Raw genomic sequence first — 21,756 nt, 5'->3', positions numbered from 1 at the left:
TAGACAATTTGTTTTTGTTATTGAACAGAGAAAGGTTATCAGCAGGTGTCAATGGGCATGAAGAGATTCACCAGACTGTTGTCTGCAACTCCTCTGCAGCTGGCAGCATTGATGTCCAAACCTTGGAGTACTGAATTCAAACTGAACAGGACTTCTAGGATACTGTGGTGGAAGTATATGCAGATGGGAAACTTATTTCTTGTGGCTCCAGTCATAATGAGAGATAGCGTGTAAAGATATTTAAGCTATTGGTTCTTTGGAGCATGAGGCAGCTCTGCCTCAAGCTCCGTGTGTTATCTCAAGCAGAGTCATGCACAGAGACAAGGTTGCACTTCAGGATGGTGTTCAACATTTAAAATCTGGCCTTGATCCCAAACTGGGACTTCCTTTTCCTTCTCTACAAAAGAAGAGTCAGATACTGCCTTGTTTTCCATCAGCAGATTTGACTCTGCTTGGCGCTGACTTTAATGGATTTATTGAGGGACTGTCATGTAACTCATTTTTTGAAGTGAGCACCTGTTATGAGGGCACAAAACTGGGATACCTACCCCTTACGTATGTATGTATATATGTCCAACATGTTTGTAGGACATATTTTTTATTAGAAGTTTGTTTTCACATGTCACTAAACAGCTCAAGGAGGGAGGATATGTGTCTGCAGCAAGAGACATAGTACCCAGTTACAACACCAAAAAAAAACCCATGTTGCACAATTCCTGCTGTCTCAGAGTAGATAAATGCCTTCTTTCCTTGCTGCCTGGAAGACCTCCTTGAGTGTTTCCTGGATCTAAATAGAGCTCTGCTGGAAATGTTGGTTGGTTATGAATCTCTCAATGTTGCTTCATGTTCATTTCTTCAATTTGAGATTTATTCATTAATAGAAATAGCAAAAGGATCCAGAGAGAAATCCTGCCTTTTAGGCACAATCACTGTAGTGGTGAAATTGGAGGGTATCTGGAGTCAGAGATATGTGCCTACTGCATTGTTCCTGCTGACATGATAAGCACATGATGGTGCAGTTCAATCACCTGTTGCCATTTAGGAGCCAGTTCATTCACTGATGCCCTTCTTTTCCAGTTCACCAGTTTCTTCTTACTGACATCTCCTTCCCATTGCTATTCTGCAACAGTCAGCCAGCCTCCATCACACAGCTCTGCCAAAAGCTCTGCCAAGACAAATAGGAGGAGAGTGTGTGCTTTTCACTTTGAGGCCAAAAAAAGTTTAATTACAGTCAGTGTCAAAGCCCTAGATTTCAGGATGCAAAATTTCATCCCCTCTGAGTCAAAACCAGAACCTTTTCCCATTCAGGATCACTAATACTGATAGGGCAAGCAAGAAACTGAGATGTACTCCCTACACAATGCCCAGGGATCCTTTTCCTTCCCCTAGCAGCAGAGAGACCCTTCTCACTCTCAATCCTGAGAGCAATCCTGACTGAGCTCCAAGTGCTTTTGTGACAACCCTTTTACTGCATGTGTTTCCAGGTCCCTCAGAGTCCAAATCTCATGGCAGAGGCATTGCTGAGCCCTTGTCCTGGGGTGGCATCCCTTGGAGAGTCAGATGAGCTGTCTGGTTGAGCCACCAATTTTTCAAATCTTCCCCAGGGACAAGATACTCATAGAAAACTGAAGAGAGGCAACCTTAGGGAGTTTATTATTATTATTCATGCTGCTGTCTTACAGCAACACTCAAAGGTCAATGGCACTCACTGTTAACACCTTAAATTTGGCTCCTCTAAAATTATTTTTCACACAGCTTTCAGGGAAGGAACTGGAAAAGCCTTATAGGGACATTCCCAACCTTTGCATGCCCATATATGTGGCTGACTCAAAAGATACACTGTCAGCTCAAGTATTGCCTAAAATTAGACTTTATTTACTGATTACTCTTCTGATGTTATTTTTTAAGTTTAAAAAAGCTTTGGCTCCTCTGCTAGCATCTATCTTCTCCCATTTGAAAGCATCCTAGGAGGAGCTGTGGACCTGAGGCCAACTGTTGTGAAGAGGCAACTGTGACTCTCCACTTCAGTAGCTAGCTCAAAGATTTCATCCTTTCTCTGTCTTTTACAATGAGTTAGGCCATGACAGAGATGGGTGTTGGAGAGCTCTTGGCATTTACCCAGGTAGTCTTAGCCAAGTTTCAGTTTTACTGGTGATGCCAGGGCATGCACAGCAGCTGAGCCTCTGCTGCTCCAAACCCATGCACCTGCTCTTGCACAGACACGTGAGGAGCCACCAGCCTTCAGCAGGGCTCTCACATGAGATGTGACTGCTTTGTCAGAGCAGAGGGAAACAAACTTGGATAGTGCAAGCATCTCTGTGCCCATTGCCTGGGCTGGGCTTGCCTGTAACACAACCCATCCTGCAGCTTTGCTTGAATGCAGCATTCAAATGTGTCCTGGTGCTGGTTCTAGCCCAGTCTGTGGGCTTGGTTCTGGGTAGTGTTGGACTAGCTCAGAACAGAAGGCATTTCAGTGATAAACAAAATCAGTTGTATACGGCTATTCATTAACTTCAGTGGTAGGATTTGCAAAACAGTTCAAGATCTGTTTCTTATCAAGCAGCCTGATACCAGGCCTGATGTCAGGCCACTGGTATTCTGGTGCAGAAGAAGTCAAAAACTTAGTGCTTAGGAATATTAATAATCTATCCTACTAGATTTTCATATCCACAAGGATGGAACAGAAGGGTTCTTCATGACATCCCCAGGCCAAAGATACACCTGCTTCTAAGATTCTTGGAAAGCACTGGTTGTAAAGGGGCAACTACAATACCTCATTGCTACATGACTTTGCTCTTCCAGTATCAGGAGTTAAGAATAAAGGCAGTAAAGGCAGTATTTCCCTTCAGACTAAAATTTTCCTGTGATCCTGACAAAATAATATATGGTGGTGTGTGTGTGGCAGTGCCATCCATAGCGCCTGCTGCAACATCTGTAATGATGAAAAAGCAGACAGAAACCACCAGTAAATAAATTGATTAAGTGCATGCTTTGCAATTACAGCAACCCACAGTGATATGGGGAGTGGCTGAAAAATGTGGAAATTTTGTCTGGTGGAAACTCATGATTTCTTCACTTATTGGCTGGCAGGATTTGTGTTTTTATTCTCTACTTTGATTCCTTCACCCAGTCTTTCATCTTGGCTGTATCCAAACCTACTCCAGACACTGCAGACACTGACTTAGGAGGACCAGACAAAAAATCCTGCCAAAATCCTAAGAGTAAACTGTAGTTTTGTTTTAGCATTGTCTTCTCCTAAAAATGTTTTCAAATAAAAACCACTGTTTCTCTGGCTTAGAGAAATGTTTGTTGATCCTGTACACCAGAGATGCTGATGAAAACCAACTTCATGTACCCAGCTAATTTAATACTACTATTTACTATAATGTACTGCTTGAATTGCAGTAGCACTTAGGATTCCTAGTCACAGACTAGAGCACTGCTGTGCTAGACACCAGGCAGGCATGGTACAAAGAGGAAAGTCTCTTCCCTGAAGAATTTGCAGTCTCTGGCATGAGTGTGGTCATTACAAAGACAACAATCTTTTTTTCCAAGAAACGCCTCATCTTGTTCATTATCCCTTGCAATTAGTCTCATGGGGCTCCACTTCCAGCAACATGCACCTGTTAAGTGCAGCCTAGTCAGAGCTTAGAGAGACTTGATTCCTCTATTTTTTAATGAACAACAAATGGTGCATTAGAGATGTTTGCTACTTCAAATATTCAGACATCTGAATTTCTAATTGTTTAGCATTAGTCATAACTTAAGTAGGACAGAGCAGGTTCTATATATAGCTCGTTGCCCAGCCATTCAGGATAGATAGTGTGTTTGTATTTCTTCCCATATTTCCTCTCTTGAAAGGAGTGAGAATGCAGTTGCAACATCTCAAGTACTCCAAATTGTTCTGCCCTCATCTCCTTTTCCCCCAGATATTGAGACTGTTTTCCAAATAATAACATTTTTAAAAATGGTTAATTCTCACTCAGTTCTTCTGGTGTTTATCTGGGGATTCTCAGCCCTGATGATATAGCTGGATGATGTCTTTAAGCTTGAAGTTTGGTGGTTTTTTATTTTTTTTTAAGCAACAGTTGAAGTCATAGCAAGATTCCAGGGCAGGAGTTGCCCTTGGTATCACAGAAGTCCTTTAATTTCACTGATCATTTTCCCCCTCTAGTCAGTTTTCATTTTTCAGTCTCATTCCCATGCTGTACATACTCTTACATGTGAATATATCATGTGTTTTACATTGCTGCATCCAGCTCTGGGGTCCTCAGCACAGGAAAGATGTGGATCTGTTGCAGTGAGTCCAGAGGAGGACCTTTAAAAGGTCCCTTCCAAGGCAAACTATTCTGTGATTCTGTGATTATGAAGGAAATCCTGGCTCACAACAAGCACATATGGTGGATGTTTTGCAACTGAATGAGGGTTTCACTTCCTGAAAATTCAAACTCCAGCATTTGTTCCATTACCCTCTTCTCCAACAGTGGGTTGGCCATTGAAAAGAACATAGATTCAGAAGTTTGCTCAACTCTCTTCTGCCTGGATGCTGGAGAAAATGCCACAACAGTTCAGTTGTACTCAAATATTTATCTTGAAATGCTGAAATATTTCTCTTGAAGGGCTCAGATCCATCACCCCAGCTGCGTGGTTCCCCCATGCTCATGACATGGCTCCAACATCAGAGCAAGATGCACTAAACCTTGCTGTTGACACTACTGGCTGATTAGTGAGAGCCCTGGTGCTGCACATAATAAGATCAAGGCAGGTCCTTGGTATTAGTGGGGTGTTTGAAGGCTGAAGCCATTTCTAGCCCAGTGGTCTTTCCCATAGGAACATCCCAGCTGGGCAGACAGACTCTCATCTGCTCCTGGCCATTTGTGGACAGTTCTTCACAGAGTTCCTGGAACAAGCCTGCCAACAGCCATCCATAATATGGACACAGCACTGTGGGCTCCCCTCTGTGCTCCCCTCCCAGCCCCACGTTCAGGGGCAGTTCTGGGCTCTAACCTCCCAGGACAGAGATGTTCCTGGGGAGAGGCTCTGTGGAATTCCCTCCCTGCCCTTCCCTGAAGGTCCACCCTGGTTTCCTCTCCTTTCCTGTGCCCAGTGCCCTCCCCTGGCTCAGCTCCCCTGTTTTGCTCACTGCAGCCATACCTTGCTGCCCATCGTGTCTCTGTGTCCATACCTCTGCCCCTCTGAACTGAAGTGAACCTGGCTATCCCAGTGGCTTGCTCCAGATGCAAACCCAAATCCTTGTCCTTGCCTCACTCTGCACCAAGGATAGACAGACAAACTGGGCACTCAGCTAGCCAGCAGAATTTCTTTCATGGCCAAATGTACACCAAGACAACCAGGAACACCAGTTGCTTGGATGTGTCTGTTTCATGGATTTCCTCGTTGCTACCAATAAGTGTGAGATTAGCTCCTGCAGCATGATCACTCACAGCACAGAGGGCTCGTGCACGTGCCTGTGCAGCCTTCTCCAGCCCTTATTTGAGAGCAAGAATAGCAGCTGACAAGTCTTGTGAGGTAAATATAAAGGTCAGCTGTTGCCTCCCTGGATGAGGGCTGTCAGGAGGAGAGAGGCACAGCACTTTCCTGCCTGCTTGCTTCTCACAGCTCCTGCAAGTCCCTTCCCTGCTCAGAAGAAGAGAGCAATGCTGTGAGGCCTCCAGAAGTGCTTTTTGGTTCTTCCAAGAGGGGATGGGAGCAGCTCCTCCCCGTGTGACCCTCGCTGGTGGGAATATCCCCCAGAACAGGCAGGGCTTGGGGCAAAGGGAAGGCTCTGGGTGGGCAGTAGGGCCATGTCTGGGATTCCTGAGCAGTGCACGCTGCCCCTGCTCAACTGGGGCTCAGCCATCCCTGCCAGTCCACCCTGTGTGAGCTGCTGGGCACGGCTGTGCTCCTCCCAGACATGGTGGAACCAAGAGGATATTCCTGAGGAATGTTTCCTTCTGCTGGGATCCCCAAACCCATAAAGTTATGTCTTGTGAGCAGATATCTAGGATCAAGAGTATGAATATGAAGTTGTAAATGAAAATAGTCCTCTGGTTGAGCGAATGAGCTTGGTCTCAGATAATGCAAGATTCACTCCCGCTTCTTACACAATTCCTGGAGAGATACCTGATAAATTTCTTCACCCTCTAATGCTGTTTTCCCCCACTGGAAAGTTTGGGAATTTAAGGTGCTTTACTCTCTCTCTCTCACAGGACTGTAGGATAACCTGGTACAAGTTATAGGTGGAGCTCTGCTGTAAGACTGAGGTGCACCACAGAAAATCTCTGTGACAGGAGCATGTGATTTCCTTCCCAGAGCAAGGTGATTGAAAAATGAAAGAGAAATTAAAAGTGAAGGAGAGAATTTTGAAGACTTCTGGGTCAGAAGCAAGGGCAGATACCTGAAATCCTTATCAGTTTAATTCTTCATCCTGATCTACAACACACTTTTTTGTATTTAATTGATTTATTTAGATTGATTTTTATAACTCACTTTAATTGAGGTTCTCTATGATTATTCTAGCAAACTCAGTCTGCTGTGGAATGATAGGCAAATGTATTTTGTTCTTAAAGTGACTTATCACCCTCAGGCAGAGTAAGATACCCTGAATTTTTATTTTCTTTTTCTCTCACTTGTCCTAGAATCCATAATATTTATAACTATCAGACACAGATTTCTTTGTATCCAGACTACCAAAAGATGAAATGGAAGTGTGATGTACACATGATTGCTGGCATCTCAGATGAGCTGAGTTCACTTGAAACAGTCAGACTGTAAGAATGCATGTCTGATCACAGGGATCAGGAATGAAGGGCTACTGTGAGATGTGGAAATGTTTGCTGAACTCACCAATGCAAAAATCCTTACTGCCTTCTGACAAAGTGGTAATGAAACCCTGCACTGTGGTAGAAAGTTGATCTGCATCTAGTGTGTGTCCTTCCACGTTTGTAGCTGGACATCCTCAGAAATACCTGGGGTAAGAGCCATACCCTCAGTTTAACATCAGCCCTCTGCATTGCCATACTTAGAGCTGCTGATCTCTCTGCTGTGGTCAGTCCCTGAGGAGGGGATTCTTCTCACATCACACTGCTGTCTGAGAATCCTGTGGCCAGGCAAGGTGGCTGTCTGCACTCCCTTTATAGACAAGGGAGCAAGGTGAATGTCCCCAGGAGCCTGAAGGTGCTCTGTTGCAGTGGGTGCATCATGCTCTGGGCATGCTTTTGCTTCCCCTGAGCTACCTCAGAGCAGCTGTAATTGCTTTTCAGGAGGTGCCTGGGTTTGAGATCACCAAGGCTAAAGGGCAAGAGCACTCAACCCAAGTCAGAGGAGAGGAAATGGGCCTCAATAGTGCTTTTTATTTTGAGACAATGTTATTTTGTGATTCACTAAAATTTCTGTTTGCTCCTGATGTTTGCAGAGTGAGTCAAATATGAACACTTTTCCTATGAAGGGTATGCTAATCTCAAACTATAACACTAAACAAAAATCTCTAATCCAGATGTACCTGTTATCCTCCTTGCCTTCCTTTTTCACCCCTCTGGTGAGAAGCCAAGATTTCTTCTGTGGCAATCTCCTTCAGGAGTGACAGCTGACATTTCACTCAGAAGCTAGTGACTCTGGAGAAAGGACTTTTATATTCCTAGGCAGTCAGTTCTGCATTTGAAGTGCTGAGGGAAGGGCTTTTTGGTTTATGTACCTGTGATATTTTATATTCCTCATTATCAAGACATCCGACTGTCTCACAGTGTTCCCTGCATTGCTGCAAGCCCTCTCACACATCACTCAGGATCTATGAGCAAACTGGGGCAATAAGACCATGTTGGCTTAGAAACAAGCTTGTGTGAGACATTGCAGACCATGCTCAGAGCCAGGAGGGAGGAAAAAAATGGAGGAGAAGAATCTGGCAGGTTGTACAGGTCTTGTGAAAACTTGAGAACCCCAGCCTGATTCTAGCTTGCATTTGCTATACCTGGATTTTCTCAAGGGACAAAAGTGTCTGCCTAAAGAGACCTAAATAATATTGTAAATTATTAAAAACATAACATAACCTGTGCCATTTCTCACGGGCATCAATCTTTTGAAGAAGAGCAGCTCTGTCTTATGCAGATCTCATGCCTAACACAAAAAAATAATTGATCAAAATTCTTCTTTCTTTACCTTTATGGTCACATTATTTTAAGAGGCTTTTGTGTTTTTAAAGAGTCTGTTAAACCTAAAAATGGAGACGCTGTGATAAAACCCACCCCAGAGCACATCTGAAGGGTTTGAGTTTAATATGTACCTCTCACATTTTCCTTCAATTGATTGAACTTAGCTCCTGTTTCTTTGAACCTCTTGTTCTCACTGAAAGCCATGCTGACATGCTCTAAAAGCATACAAATAACTGCTGCTGTGACTAGCTACACAATATATTCTGTTCTGTAATACACATTTCAGTTCATGAATGCCTGAGCAAAAAGTGGTAATGAAGAGCTAAATGTCTGGTACTACTACTTGTTTTTCCATTTGTTTCTTCATGATGCACAAGATCTGATTCTTTGGCACTTTGCAAAAAGTGCATCCGAGGCTGGAGCTTGGTATAACTAAAATTGAAGTCTAGAGCATCCCTAAGGAGATGCTCAGAATTGGGCTGTGGCCAACCTCATACATTAAGTGGTTTTAACTTTGGTATTTTATTAAAGAAATGGAGTTCAGATGTATCACTTTGCATCAATAGCATGTGATCACCTGTTCTGTCCCAATTCCCCATTATGATGGGACACACTCAAGTGTGTGACCCCAGGAGTTTATTGTCTAGACAAGATAAAACGAATAGGGTTTCTGTAAAGTTCTCCAATTTAAAGGGAAGGATATGACTGATGTTTCAACTGAGGCAGCGGAGAAGGAGGACTGAGAGACATTGGCAAAGATAATGGGATACAAAAATGGAAGAACACACATTACACATGGAATGGATGTTGGGCAGAAGTTATTTCTATAGGCAGCACTTCCTCTTGAAGAGATCAGAGGGCAAGAAACCCAGGTGGAGACATTGATGTAATATGGCCTGGAGCCTGAAGACATACTGGTCATGGGAGAACACTTGGAAAAAGCTCCACGTGGGGTTAGGACAGGCTGGAGGGAAGGCCTCAGCTGAGGAGGGCAAACAGGGAAAGCACCCGGCCATGGCGTCGAAGAGGTGGGGAAGATCAGCCGGTGGAGTGGAGAAGGGGAGCAAAGAGCAGGTGCTGTCTCCCCGCAGGCAGTGCGAAGGCAGTGGAGAGGAGCCCGGCCGGCGGGAGCGGTGCGGCAGCGGCAGCGGGCCCGGGCGGAGCAGGCGGCGCTGCCGGCGGTGCCGGGGCAGGAGGAGCTCAGCGCCCCGGGGCGACGCTCCCTGTCCGGGCAGGTGCTCCCCGGCGGCCCTGGCGGCTCTCCCGGCCTTCCCCGCCAGCCCGGGGCCTCTCCGCCCCCTCTCCCTCCGGCGGGGTCCCTGGCAGCTCCGGTGCCAGCGCTGCCCCGGGTCCCCCCGCCACCGGCGCCTGCTGTGCCTCAGCCCCTTCCCCGCGGGCTCGGTGCGCCCCTGCGCCTGCCCGCCCCGCGCTGCCCGGCCCGGGCCGACCCGGGAGCGGAGAGGAGACGGGAGCCACGCAAAACACGGGCCCCGAGGAGCCTCCCGCGCCCACCCGCCACAGCCGCCCCGTGCGGGCGGGCTCGGAGGCGGCGGAGGCCGGGGGGCCGGGAAGGAGCGGGGAAGGAGACGGAGCTAGCCCGGGACAGCAGCCCCGGTGCCGCTCGGGCCGGGTCCCTCCCCGCGGGCCGGCCCGTGAGTGGAAAGTTTCCCCGGAGTGACCTCTCATAGTACGCGCCCGCTAGGAAATCTCATTCAAGTATTTTTGTCAATGGGGTGGGGGGGGGCATCCTGCTCCCCGGCCCCCGGCCCGGCTGACGTCACTGCAGAGGCGATAAATATCTGTTGATATAATTGGACGTGAGATTTGGGGTTGCGATAGCGAAACTCGGCCCATCGCCGCTCCGACGGGCCCCCATGATTTATTCAGCAGTAGATCGGGGCACGCAATCGGGCTGTCAGGGAGAGCGTCAGCTTATTAGGCAAGTTCTGCGTGATTCCAGGAGAGGGTCTAAGCTATAAAAATCCCGCGCCCCGGCTCTGATTAGTACCAAATCTGATCCCAAGTTCGCCAGGAGCCGGCTCCGAGGGAGAGCGAGAGGAAGGGACGCCGGGCACCGCCGAGTCCCGCCGCCGCCCGCCCTGCCCTTACGCCGCCGCCGCCCCAGGTAGGTGCGCGGCCGCGCCCGGGCGCGCAGCGGATGCGCTGCCCTGCGCTGAGCGCCGAGTCCCGCGGGATGCGGGGACCTGTCCTGGCCGCACAGGGAGCGGGGAGGTGGGGAACGGGCGCTGGAGCCCCACAGCTCGTGGGGAGAGCCGCTCCGCCACGGGCACCCCACGCTCCCCCGCGCCCCGGGTGGGGGAAGAGGCGCGGGTCGCGAACACGGGTGGAAGCTCCGCAGGGGCTCAGCCCAGCCTGATTCCCGGGAGCCGCTGCCGGGGCAGAGCGGAGCCGCCCCGCGGGGCTGTTCCGCGGGGTTCTGCGGGGAGCGGCCGCCTCGACGGCGCGGACGGACGGGCCGGGCTGTGCGGGGAGCCGAGGGGCGCGGAGCGGCGCGGAGCAGCGAGTTTCAGCACCGGGACAGCGGCGGCGGGGACGCCCCCTGCCCGGCCGCCCGCTGCCCTCCCCGCCGCTGCGGCTCGGCTTTGTAACCCAACCCCCGTCCCTCGTCTGCCCCCGCAGGTTTGGGCCCCGATCATGAAGATCCCGCTGCTGGTCTCCACGGGAATCCTGCTGGTCGCCCTCCTGCCCTGCCAGGAGTGCAGAGCTCTCAGCAAGAGCCCGGCACCCGCCCCTGGGGCTCTGCACCAGCCAGATTTCTTCCAGCAGCAGCAGCAGCAGCGACAGCAGCAGCAAACTCTGCCCGTCCTGCTCCGCATGGGAGAAGAGTATTTCCTGCGCCTGGGCAACCTTCACAAGAGACCCCTTGGCTCTTTCTCCGCCTCCTCCAGCAGCACCAGCCACCTACAGCCCGAAGCCTCCGCCAGCAACTTTTTCCGGGCGGCGGTTCAACAGCTGCAGCAGCTGCCCGAGCGCTCGCCGGGGAACCGAGAGGACGGCGAAGCCGAGGGTGAGGCGGTGGAGAGGGAGAAGCGATCCGAGGAGCCCCCTATTTCTCTGGATCTGACTTTCCACCTCCTGAGAGAAGTCTTGGAGATGGCCCGAGCCGAGCAGTTAGCGCAGCAAGCTCACAGCAACAGGAAACTGATGGAGATAATCGGGAAGTGAAACGGCCCCTCCCCGCCTTGCCAAAGAGATTCCGCAGTTAGCACAAGAATAATTACACCGTCCGATGTACCATAGTGCTGCTCTGATGTCATCTCTTTATTTTTATATAGCTTTAAACCTAGAAGGGCGTACTCCGAACAGCCTCTGTCCCTTGACTAGCATGCACAACCGTGTACCAAGTGCAGAAACACGAGTGTCGTTTGTAACCTCCCTTACCTTTATTTATTTCTCCATTTCCCAGTTATTCTAGTGCCATCGCTACGTAGGGATGTGTGAGCATTGGAAGAAACGGTGCCAAGAAGACAGAAAACTTTTCTGTTAGGGGGCAGGGAGGTGGGAGGGGGAATCTCTGTAAGCTACTTTCAATCCACTTTTTTTTCCTGTAAACATTTTCACAATAAAACATCTTTTCAGCGCTCGGTCGATTTGGTTGTGTAAGAGAATGTTTAATATTTATATTTTTAATAAAAGCTGCAAAGTAAAGATGCCTTGATAGACTTTCTTGCCTAGACGCCTGAGGGCTGCTCCGCCTCCCTCGGCGCTAACCGGGGCGGGGGGGCATCCATGGACACCCAGAGCCGCGGGGAGCCCTGGATGTCCCTCGGGGATGTAGCTCCGTCTCCGCGGGCTCTCCCGCAGGCGCGCCCCGACGCCGCCGGCCCCGCAAGGGGTTCGCTCCGCCGCCGCCCTGGGCACAGGCTGCTCCCGGGAGTGGGAGGGCAGATCGGTGCCCCCGGAGCTGCCGAATCCCAGCTCTGCAGCCCCCCGAGGGGGCTCCCTGGCTCCTGCCGCTGTGGCCGGGATCGGGCGGTGGGAAAGCGGTGAGGCGCTCCCGCATCTCTTTTGCGTTTTCGCACCCTCCCCGCACCCCAAAAGGGCAGGTTCCTCCCTGCTCCGGCTTCCCCCGTCCCGACGGCCGTGCCCGAGCGGGGTCCCTCCCAGGGACTTCTAGGGAAGCTGCAGTGGGTGTGGAGAAACTTCCCGGGAGGAGCTGGGGGAAATCTCCAGGACGACTGGGAGAAAATAGTAAATCCCTCACCCCGAACCAAATCCCAGGGAAAAGCTGCTCCAGCAGCCGGAGGCGATGCGGTGGCGGGGCTGGGCGGCGCTCGCTCCGGGCTGTGCGAGCTCCAAAGCTTTGCGGAGCTCGCCTGTGCAGCCTCCGAAACTCTCGCAGAGAGTTTTCCAGGGAACGTTCTCCATGGAAAACAGAAACCAGCGAGGGTCGGTAGCAACGGGTGTCCGGGACAGGGGCTGACCCCACACAGCCTGCTGACCAGTCTGCACTGCCAGCTCACCAGCCCTGCTGGGGCACAGCGCAGCCTTACGGCCCCACACAGGCCCCTGCCAAAACAGGCAGTGAGGGATTTGGATTTGGGGATTTGGGAAAGATCCACACGTAACCCTAGTGCAGAGCTTGACACCTGGTCCCCTATGGCACCAAGCACTCCCGGCAGCTGCCAATCTCTTAAACACTGCTTGGTGTTGACACCCTACTCTCAGTGAGAAAAAACACAGTGTTGCCTTCAGTACAACTTGTAGAGCCTCTTTTAAGACACAAATTTGATTTCATTTGATGGCTCAACATCTGCAATGCACATGGAACACGACAGTCAGCATCTACCTTTACTATAGCAAGCACAGGGGCTTCAAATTAAACCTTGAGTGAGTACCTGTGGCCACCTTATTGCACCCTGGTTCCATGTAAGAACATGTCCCCTTCTGTACACACCAATGGCTGAGAGGACATGGGCACAGGTTACAGCTGGACAGACTGGGCAGCACTTCAGCAACTGCCCCACATACTCAGAGATGTGTGGAGGTCCTGGCCAGTGCTTTTTGTAAGTGTCTCTTCCTCACTCCTGCCATTGGGAATCTTCCTTATAATTGTGTTTCTGCAAGCGTCATCTGTTGTGGTTTAGTAGGAAGAGCAAGTGCAAAGGAAGAAATGGCAGCTTCCTCCTTCCCTCCCGTGTTCAGCCTCCGCAGCCTGGGAGGCACCAGTGCTGTTAGACACAACTCTGACTTGGGGCTGCCAAGGACATGATAGTGTCACTGAAGTCACCAGCACTGACAAGCGGGGACGCAGGAGGATACTGAGGAGAAACTCTGTTTTGGCAAAGGATGCTACTAGAGAATATCATACCAGTATTTTAGCTAAGAACATTGGTGAAGTGTTTACACCTACATGGGGACGTGCCAACAAGTGAGTTACAAAACACTAGCAGTGCTCAGCCTAAAGCTGTAGTGATGCTTCTTCCCCCTTGGAAGTGAGAAAATATTGGAAAACACTCTGACTACAATACATAGAATAATCTGTCCCCATGCTCCCCTCCCTCTCAGGTCTGTCAGTTCAAGGGTATGGTGTGGACGTCAGCTGAGTTCCCAGGAATGAAACCTGCTCGGATGCCCCTTCCCAGGCCGGTTTCTTTGCTGACTGCAGCCAGGCTGCCTGCGCTCACGGTCCTTCTGAGGAGAAGCACACCAGAAGCCAGCCAGAGTGAGTCATCACTCATTCAGGGAGTTCAGCCACGAGAAGGAGAAGACATGACGAGCCGGCTCGTCACCCCTCTCACTGCTCACGGGAGCTTCCTCCACTCGTCCTTGAGGGTATGGCTCAGAACCAGTCTGCAAAGGAAGGAGAGGCTGATAAATGGAAGAGGAAAATGTGAATTGCATTAAAATCCCTAAGGCATCGCAACATGCAGGGAAACAGAATGAAGTGGGACAGAAGGGAAAAGGCAGGGAGCATGGAAATTTGGGAAGCTAAGACAAGACTTCTAACACCAAAGAAGTCAGAGGCACTTTTGCCATGACAATGTCTGAGGAAGGATTATGCTGGGTGAGTGTGTTGCATATGTGCAAAGGGCTTAGTCCTGATTTGGACCTCTGGAATATTATTGCACTGAAGGTGATAAATGCCTGTTCAGAAGTGATCCTGAGCCAGCTTGGCTTGTGTAGCTGGGCCTCCAGATTGATGTGAACCAGAGCCAAATGTTATTGCCAGTGCATTGCCACTCAAAATGATACTTGTTCTGCTGTTATGAAATCTGCCTTGGAAGTGTTTTCTTTTTATTTTTTCCCTTAAAATCTTCTAATATTTATTTCACTTCAATTTGACTCAGATGAGAAACAGGAAATAGATAATACAGAGATATAAACTTCAGTTTATATCCCTCTTTTTTTGCATAGGTATCCTACACTTACAGTAGAAGAAGGAATCTGGACATGTATACTGTAGCTGCTAATAAAAGGAATTTCTAAAATTAGTTGAGTATTTAACAGACCAGTGTAATAGGCAGAAATATTTTACTAATTCCAGATCCCTTTGGCAAAGAATGAAGACCGCTTTGTGATAGGATCAGAAATCCTATCAAAGATAAATAAAAATGTGTGATTTGCTAGGTCCTTGTGTCTTCATCATTAAAACCACAATTTAACTTGCAATACACAGGATTTTTTCCCCTTGTATTCCTAGATGCACACATATGTTATTGTGCATTCCTAAAATTAAACCAGCCACGCTGCCAGTCTTCTTTGTGTAGCTTACTTCTTTTTTAGCTTACTTTGGAAACCTCAGCATGATGTCAGGTGAACTATTTGATGTCAACATACTACTCAATAGAGGGAAAATGACAAAGTAGTGTCCTCTGAATTCCAGCATCTCAGTCATTTATAGAATTGTCCTAAACCAGAAAGTTACTTAAGCAGTGTTGCTAATAGACACATCCAGCAACAGACATTGAAGCGGGGATGCTTTTGAGGAACTAAAGCATGGGATGGATGATTTTACTAAGCATTTTTGTAGTGTACTACAATAGAGTAAGTAAGAACTAGTGGTGTGTTAAGCATAAATTAGCTGTTGGGCTTCATTCCAGTTACTACCTATTTCAGTGTCATCAACAAACAAGACAGCATGAAGGTATGAAAATAAATAGATCCCTGTTTCTTTATTTATATCTAATTACAGTTCACAGTGCCATTTTTATCAATATCCTTGATTACTCTAAATTAAAACAGCCCTATTAATTTCAATGAAATATTATCTGAGAAACTGTTCTACTATTTGAAATGTGGACCAATCTTTGACTTAGATTCATATTTTCAAAGCAAGGCACTCATGGCGACTTACTGCAAAACCCAAACAGGCGCCTTGCAGATGAAAATAGCTTTTGCTTACTAACTTTATGATGTATTTTATGGAGACCACAAGCATGGTGAAAACATGGGAGAAACAACTGTCTACTTGAATGCAAAAGCCCATTTCCAGCAATGCTGCTGAGAAGGGCTGTCTCCCAGGCTCATGCAAAAGCATGGCAAAGAATTGGGCCCAGGAGGCCAGATCTTCAGCTGAAGGCAGGTAACTAATTGAGGCCTGATTATAGGAGATCTGCCTCTCAGCCCTGGAAAGTGCTGATTGCAAATCTTTCAACCTGACTACAGTAAATACATGGCTCTGAATTATAAGGCATTGGTGCTGTCTTCATCTTGGTAGATGCAGGAGCGTAGGTGGTATATTAGTCTTTTGTGATGCTGAAAACTTTGCCTTTGTTTTTGGAAGGGCAGTCAGAGTGCCTGGACTAGCTAAGAGTAATTTTGAATCTGGCTGTACAATTTTGTCCAAGTCCTCAGCAGTGTGTGTAAGCAGGCATGGTCCTCACTTCTCACCCTGTAAAAGAATAGGACTGCCAAGAGGTTTAAAACATAATTCCTGCTTTTTTTTTTTTTTTTTTTAAATTTTAATCCACACTGGTACCTTGCCATAAAGGAAGGCTTCATTTAGCACTTTCACTTGCTATTCCAACCAGCCACTATCCACAAATTTACAGTAAATCAAGACTAACTTTGAAGCAAAGAACTATCTACAAGTTTAAAGTTATGTTGAGTGTTTCATAGGATTTGGACCCAATATATAAGAAGAAATAAAGCACAATGCAATGACTTAGACTGGTAAGCTGACTGCATAACCCTGTTAACCAGCACTGCTGCTACTGCATTTCAAGCAAAACAATCTTTGTCTGCATCACTGCCAAAACTGTATTTCATAATGTGTTAACTCCTTCATATTTTGCTGCGATGACATCTTCCTGTGTCAGCAAAACAATGTTAGAACTCCAACACATTCCCACTGGGTTTGGCTGGGTGAAGCATTTGCTCCCTGCACCTTGCTGCGCTCAGCAGGCTGCTAGTCTGCAATACCTCCATGTGCCTTTCCAAAACCAATAATTTTCCATCACGCCCAGCTAGGAGTGAAGCAAGCACAAAACTGACAGTAGGGACATTACTTGGCTTTTAGGCTTGTGTTTTCACACCTGTGACACTTCAGTGTTTGTCTCTGAATCACACAGTGATTCTGTGCTCTGTTCTCTTCGTGTAAAACAAGAAAACATCAAAAGGCGCCAAGAGGAACTTTGTCCATATTATTAAGTAAGTCCATTCTTCCCTTTCAACAGCAGCTGACACGACTCAGAGTTATACAGTGTGCTAGAATTGTCCAAGAACAAAGATTTCAGCTGTAGATTTTACAGAAAAAGACCTGGTTTGAACCAGGCTGTGATTGTGAAAGACAGTGCAGAAGCAGGTCATTGGGATTGAGGCATTTGACCGCTCTGTAAATCCCTGTAATCTCATGCTGGATTATCTCACTCTCCCTGTTACTGCAACCCTACTCTGCTCCCAGAGGAAAGCTCAGTGCTGAGCATGGCACAACCCTTGCCACATGCCTTTAAGACAGTCCAGATTCAACACTTCATTGTGTCTGTCCATTGCTATTAGGTAACTTGTCAAGCTTCTACCTGAGCTTTATCTTTGCCTTGGCGATCTCCTGGGTAGGACTTGTTTTTCACATTACTAGAATAACAAGTCCCAACCCTTTGGGTCCCTAAAAGTAATAAGGAATAACTAAAGGGTTTACCTCAGTTTACATTCATCACATTAGGCCAATGCTGAGAGAGTGCTGAATACTTACACTTTGATTTATGTTTTCCCTTGTGGTGTCGAGTGACATCAGATGGTGCTTTGAATAAGCACCAGGAATTTTCACCAGGCCAGCTCATGAAGTGGGGAGTGAAGTATACCATGCATGACTGATGGCTGGTTTTGTTTTTCCCATAAGCAAAGTCCAGGCTGGAGTTTACATGCCAGTTCTATGGAGGTGCTGAGCAACCACAACTCCCACTGAGCAGCCATTCAGCACTCCTCAGCATCTGGCATGCTAGAATTTGCATGAATAAACGGTATAAGGATCTCAGAGTTGGGCCTGATGAGTCGTTTCAAAGTTGCAAATATTCAGCATCTTTCAGTATTTGCTTCCTTAAGCAGGACTGTACGTAAATCTGTATTAGGTTCTTGTAAAAAAGGGTGTGGAGATGAGGAAAGAGGTCGGTGGGATGGTCTGTCATAACATTTTCATTTATTAGGTTCCAGCAGTATCTAGTTTATGCTAGGAGAAAATATGTAGTTTAGGCCTTTTATATATTTGAAATACAGTGAAGTCTACACATTGATTTCTGCTTTACCAGCACTAACCTCAGCAGCCTTTAGGTACAAAGGCTGGGAACTGTATTGACAAACTTTAGTCATCCAGAAACAAGATATCCACTCAAGCAAACTCTGTTCATCCCCTCTAATGGGAGTGATCAGAGAAAGGCACAACCAGAGGGTGATTTGTCCCATGTTCAAAGAAATGGATTGCCCTCTGGAGATACCTGTTTCACTCTAGTGACTCCACACACACTCTGGGTGACTGGGTTAGACTACATCTGGCTTTTAAGCAATTATACAACAAAGATTCCAGCCAAGTATTTCAGGATATTAAAACACTCCGTGATAGGAATTCAGAACTTTGACTGCAGTATTATTTTATGAGATCACAAACTCCTAAATTTAGGAAGTCAGAAGGAAAGGTGAAGGGCTGAAAGGCTTCATAATCTACTTTAATGTAGATGGATGAGGCAGTTGGAAACAACCTATGTGAATGTTTTCTGGATCAACAATGCCACCCAAAACAGGTTCTGCTCCTTGGGTCCCCATTCACCTCTTCCTGCTTTGGTTCCATGGTTCACTGTCCTTTGAAGGGCTGTACTAAGAATGGGAATGTCACTGGAACAACATCTTTTTTTTTTTTTTTTTTCCTTTTTTTGAGGTGAAGGAAGATATTTTTAAACCTGGATCATTTGAATGATTTGATTTCAGCACTGCCCAACAAACAGCTGCCTCAGCACAAATGCCCTGTAAGTGGTGGCATCTGGGAAGCAATAAGAGGCAGGGCCATTTGGCAAAAAACTCCTGAATCACCTTTTCTGCCAGAGGAAAAACTGGATCCACACCCTTAGAGGCACATGCACTACCCAGTGCCTTTGCTGCCTTCTCTTTATCCAGCAGGAGAGCAAGGGTGTGTATTTGTTAGAAAGTGTGGGTCTTGGAGAGAGAAGCAGTGAAAATACAGGTTTCTTGCTTCCAGGGTTTCTGTAGCCTCAGAAAATGAGCTAGAAATTAAATTTAATTCCCATTTTTAGCTGGCTTGTTTAGAAACAACCCCCAATGTTGACAAGAACAGGCATGATTAAAAAATGCTAGCTGGTTGCAAAGCAATCACAGAATCTGTAGGCTATGTTTGTCTGCCTCAAATGTCAAGTGTTGCACTGCTGGCACTCAACACTTCCAGGCAGCGGAAACAAAGGGAGCACAACAGGTTATTTTTAAATAGTTTAAACTTTAGTTCAAGCATTTTGTTTTCATATTTTTATGCAGTCTAGCTCCTTCAGCATAACACCTGGCAGCTGTCACGTAAATCACAACAATATTGTTTCAAAGCTAAGGGGCTGCTTATTTTGCATGGATCTTTTTTATCAGTGGGAATCAACAGAGCATTCTCCAAACTATTTGTTACAATTACCTGCCACAGAAATACATAAGGTAGCAGTCAAAATTATATGCACAGACAAGCTCCATCAGACACAGAATTAGACATACCACTCTCTTAATAGTGGTCAGTAATGAATTTTAAAAGTCCATTGGGAGTAAATGACTTTCTTCAATAGATCATCACTATATTACAATTAACATTATATGGACAATGTCTAATGTAGAGTCTCTTACATAATGATCTCAAAGTGATAAAACATATTTCAGAGGAAAACAGCCCAACTGGCTTATTTTGGTATAGGTTCCATGCATCTCCCACGGGACATGGAGGTCCACACACTTGAACCTGTGGTGGAAACTGCATTAGAGCATGGTGTGGGAGAGCAGCTTTCTTCTCAGCATTACTTGGGACAAATAACATACAGTTCCCCTATAAAAGTCACCTATTTTTTTCATAACTCAAGGAAGAAAAGGAAGAAATAACATACTTGTGTAATATTTGACCCATTGCTGCACCTCATTGATCCAACTTTTTATTGAGAGTAATTAACAACATATTTGCATGAAATCTAGTCCTCCTACTGGGCAGGAAAATGAAGGAAAGCCAAGTGGAGAGTCTTAAATACACATGAATATTAAGGCTGCATGATCAGAACAGTCTGTCCTGCATTTATCCACACCATTCTTCATTCCTCTACGAGTGAAGGTTTTTTGGGACCTCCTGATCAATAAGCCTTACCATTTCTGCTCACTTGCAGCCCTGCTGGAGAGCTGTCTAGCAAAGGAAGGATCCTATTGAGAGGCTGCAGGAGTAAGTGCTGGTCACGTACTACACACTGGTCACCAGTGCCAGGAAGCTACTCATGAATACCAGCTCTTCCCTCTTCCTCCTACTGCTGCTTTGTCACACAAATAGATAGGAATTCAGATTAACAAGTTTAATGTGAAGTAAAGACCTTCCAAGAACTTCTCCATGGCAGTAACCAATCTAATCCGTGTTGTAGAAACTTTGCTAAATAGCTTTCAGGGAGAAGTGGAAAAATAGTAGTGGTTTAACGTCCTGTCTGTCTCTGTCAGGCAGTCTTTCCTTTGACTAACGTGGACTTTGGTATTTCAAAGCTTTTTCTCCTTCTGCAAACGGTACTTTTGGAAATCCAATGAATGACACAGTGATAGTTCAGGCTGTGATTCACCCTGGAGCTCCATTTGTGGGATCAGATAACAGAGCCAGCATAGCTTTGAGGTGTGTAGACACACACATCCCATGCTTGGAGGCTCATCCCAGGCTGCTCACATTGTGAGTAACTGACTGCCCTAGGCTCTCCTAAGCCTGCAGGCGGTGAGAGTGGTGTTTGTGAGCTGTGGGCACAGTACAGCTTCTCTGAGAGGAAAAAAAAGTGGAGATTAGGGACAAAAACCCAGATTGTCAGCTAAAGCAACCTGTTGCCATTCCTTAAAGCCACCACATAACAGAAGAAGAAAGTCTTGGCCACAGTTACAACATTTTTTTCCCTCATCAGCTGTTGCTGCTACCACTTTTTCTTTGTGTGCTCATTTTTCCACGTCTCCAGTTGCCTGAATCTGCTCCTTACTGCAACCACAGCAACTGAAGCTGTTATCCAAGCTATGACTCTGCTCCAAAACCCCAGAATTGCTCAGTGAGTAGCACTGCAATTGCCCAGATGGGTGTCTGTCATGTCAAATCTCACTTTGTAATCTCTGCTTGCCCTTTAGCAGTGCTGGCCTGCTTGCACAGCACTCAGCCAAGTGATGAGTGAGATATTAAATCAAGTTTCCTTCTGTCCATCTCACACTGTTCCCAGGTGAAGTCCAAGGAGCTGTGATAAATTCTGCTCATGGAGCTTTGGATTCAGTCACAGTTATTGACCAGTTATTGACAGGGCATGGAGTACAGATTGCAGTTACTGTCACCAGAGGCAAGCTTGGAACTGACCTGCATGTGGGCAGGCACCAGCTCAATTTTTCTTTAAAAAGAAATTTATTTATTTTATAAAATTAAATTTTGAATTTGTACATAAATATAAAAATGAATGTATTTTAAAAACAAATATTTTGCCAGATGTTGAAGAGGCTCATCAGCACTAATGGGGGAAATGACAGCTATATTTTCTTGGTAAGGCATTTTGTAATAGAATAAGTCACAGAGCAAGTGTTTCATCATGAACAAAAACCACTTCTGTGAACAGAAGTGCTGAGCCAGGAGTGCTCTGAGTGACTGATCTGTATTTCGATCACCACCTTCAGTGGCTGAGACAGGCAGATTTTATAGGGTGCTTTCTAAATTGAAAAGAGCAGTAAGAAATTCAGATCACTTATCCCCCAGGACTGTGAGCTCCTCATTCTCTGCTCAGTCAAAGGCATGATGTCTCTGTTTGAACATGGTTTGAACATTTCAGCACCTCTTGGCTGGCAGCCAGGGATAACAGGTTTTTTTAATTAGTCACTGGCCTCTTACTTAATGACCGGAGGATTATTGCAAAGATGCCAGGAATATATATCACCTGCAAAGAGATACAAGATTGAATCATCACTCTTT

The 21,756-nt window shown here is 46.8% G+C and overlaps 2 protein-coding genes across 2 annotated transcripts in view; one reads left to right on the top strand and one right to left on the bottom strand.

Moving 5' to 3' along the window:
* The first annotated feature begins 10,039 nt into the window (after positions 1-10,039).
* On the top strand, positions 10,040-11,622 carry CRH (corticotropin releasing hormone). Its single transcript, XM_058801879.1, has 2 exons — positions 10,040-10,272; positions 10,788-11,622. Exon 2 carries the CDS (start codon positions 10,803-10,805, stop codon positions 11,331-11,333), a length of 531 nt encoding a protein of 176 aa, XP_058657862.1. The 5' UTR covers positions 10,040-10,272; positions 10,788-10,802; the 3' UTR covers positions 11,334-11,622.
* A 986-nt stretch (positions 11,623-12,608) lies between these two features.
* The window catches only part of TRIM55 (tripartite motif containing 55), a 36,236-nt gene continuing 27,088 nt past the window's right edge, over positions 12,609-21,756 (bottom strand). The window contains exon 10 of the mRNA XM_058801867.1: positions 12,609-13,961. Coding sequence (XP_058657850.1) covers positions 13,842-13,961 — 120 coding nt within the window. The 3' untranslated portion in view covers positions 12,609-13,841. The remainder of the gene's footprint in view (positions 13,962-21,756) is intronic.

Source organism: Ammospiza caudacuta, chromosome 1 (assembly GCF_027887145.1).
Source record: "Ammospiza caudacuta isolate bAmmCau1 chromosome 1, bAmmCau1.pri, whole genome shotgun sequence".
NCBI lineage: Eukaryota > Metazoa > Chordata > Aves > Passeriformes > Passerellidae > Ammospiza > Ammospiza caudacuta.
Note: the sequence above shows the minus strand (reverse complement) of the source record. Positions and strands in the feature narration are given on the sequence as shown.

Bases quoted from the DNA above. Each gene is read 5' to 3' on its own strand.
- CRH (XM_058801879.1), top strand. From the start codon at position 10,803: ATGAAGATCCCGCTGCTGGTCTCCACGGGAATCCTGCTGGTCGCCCTC.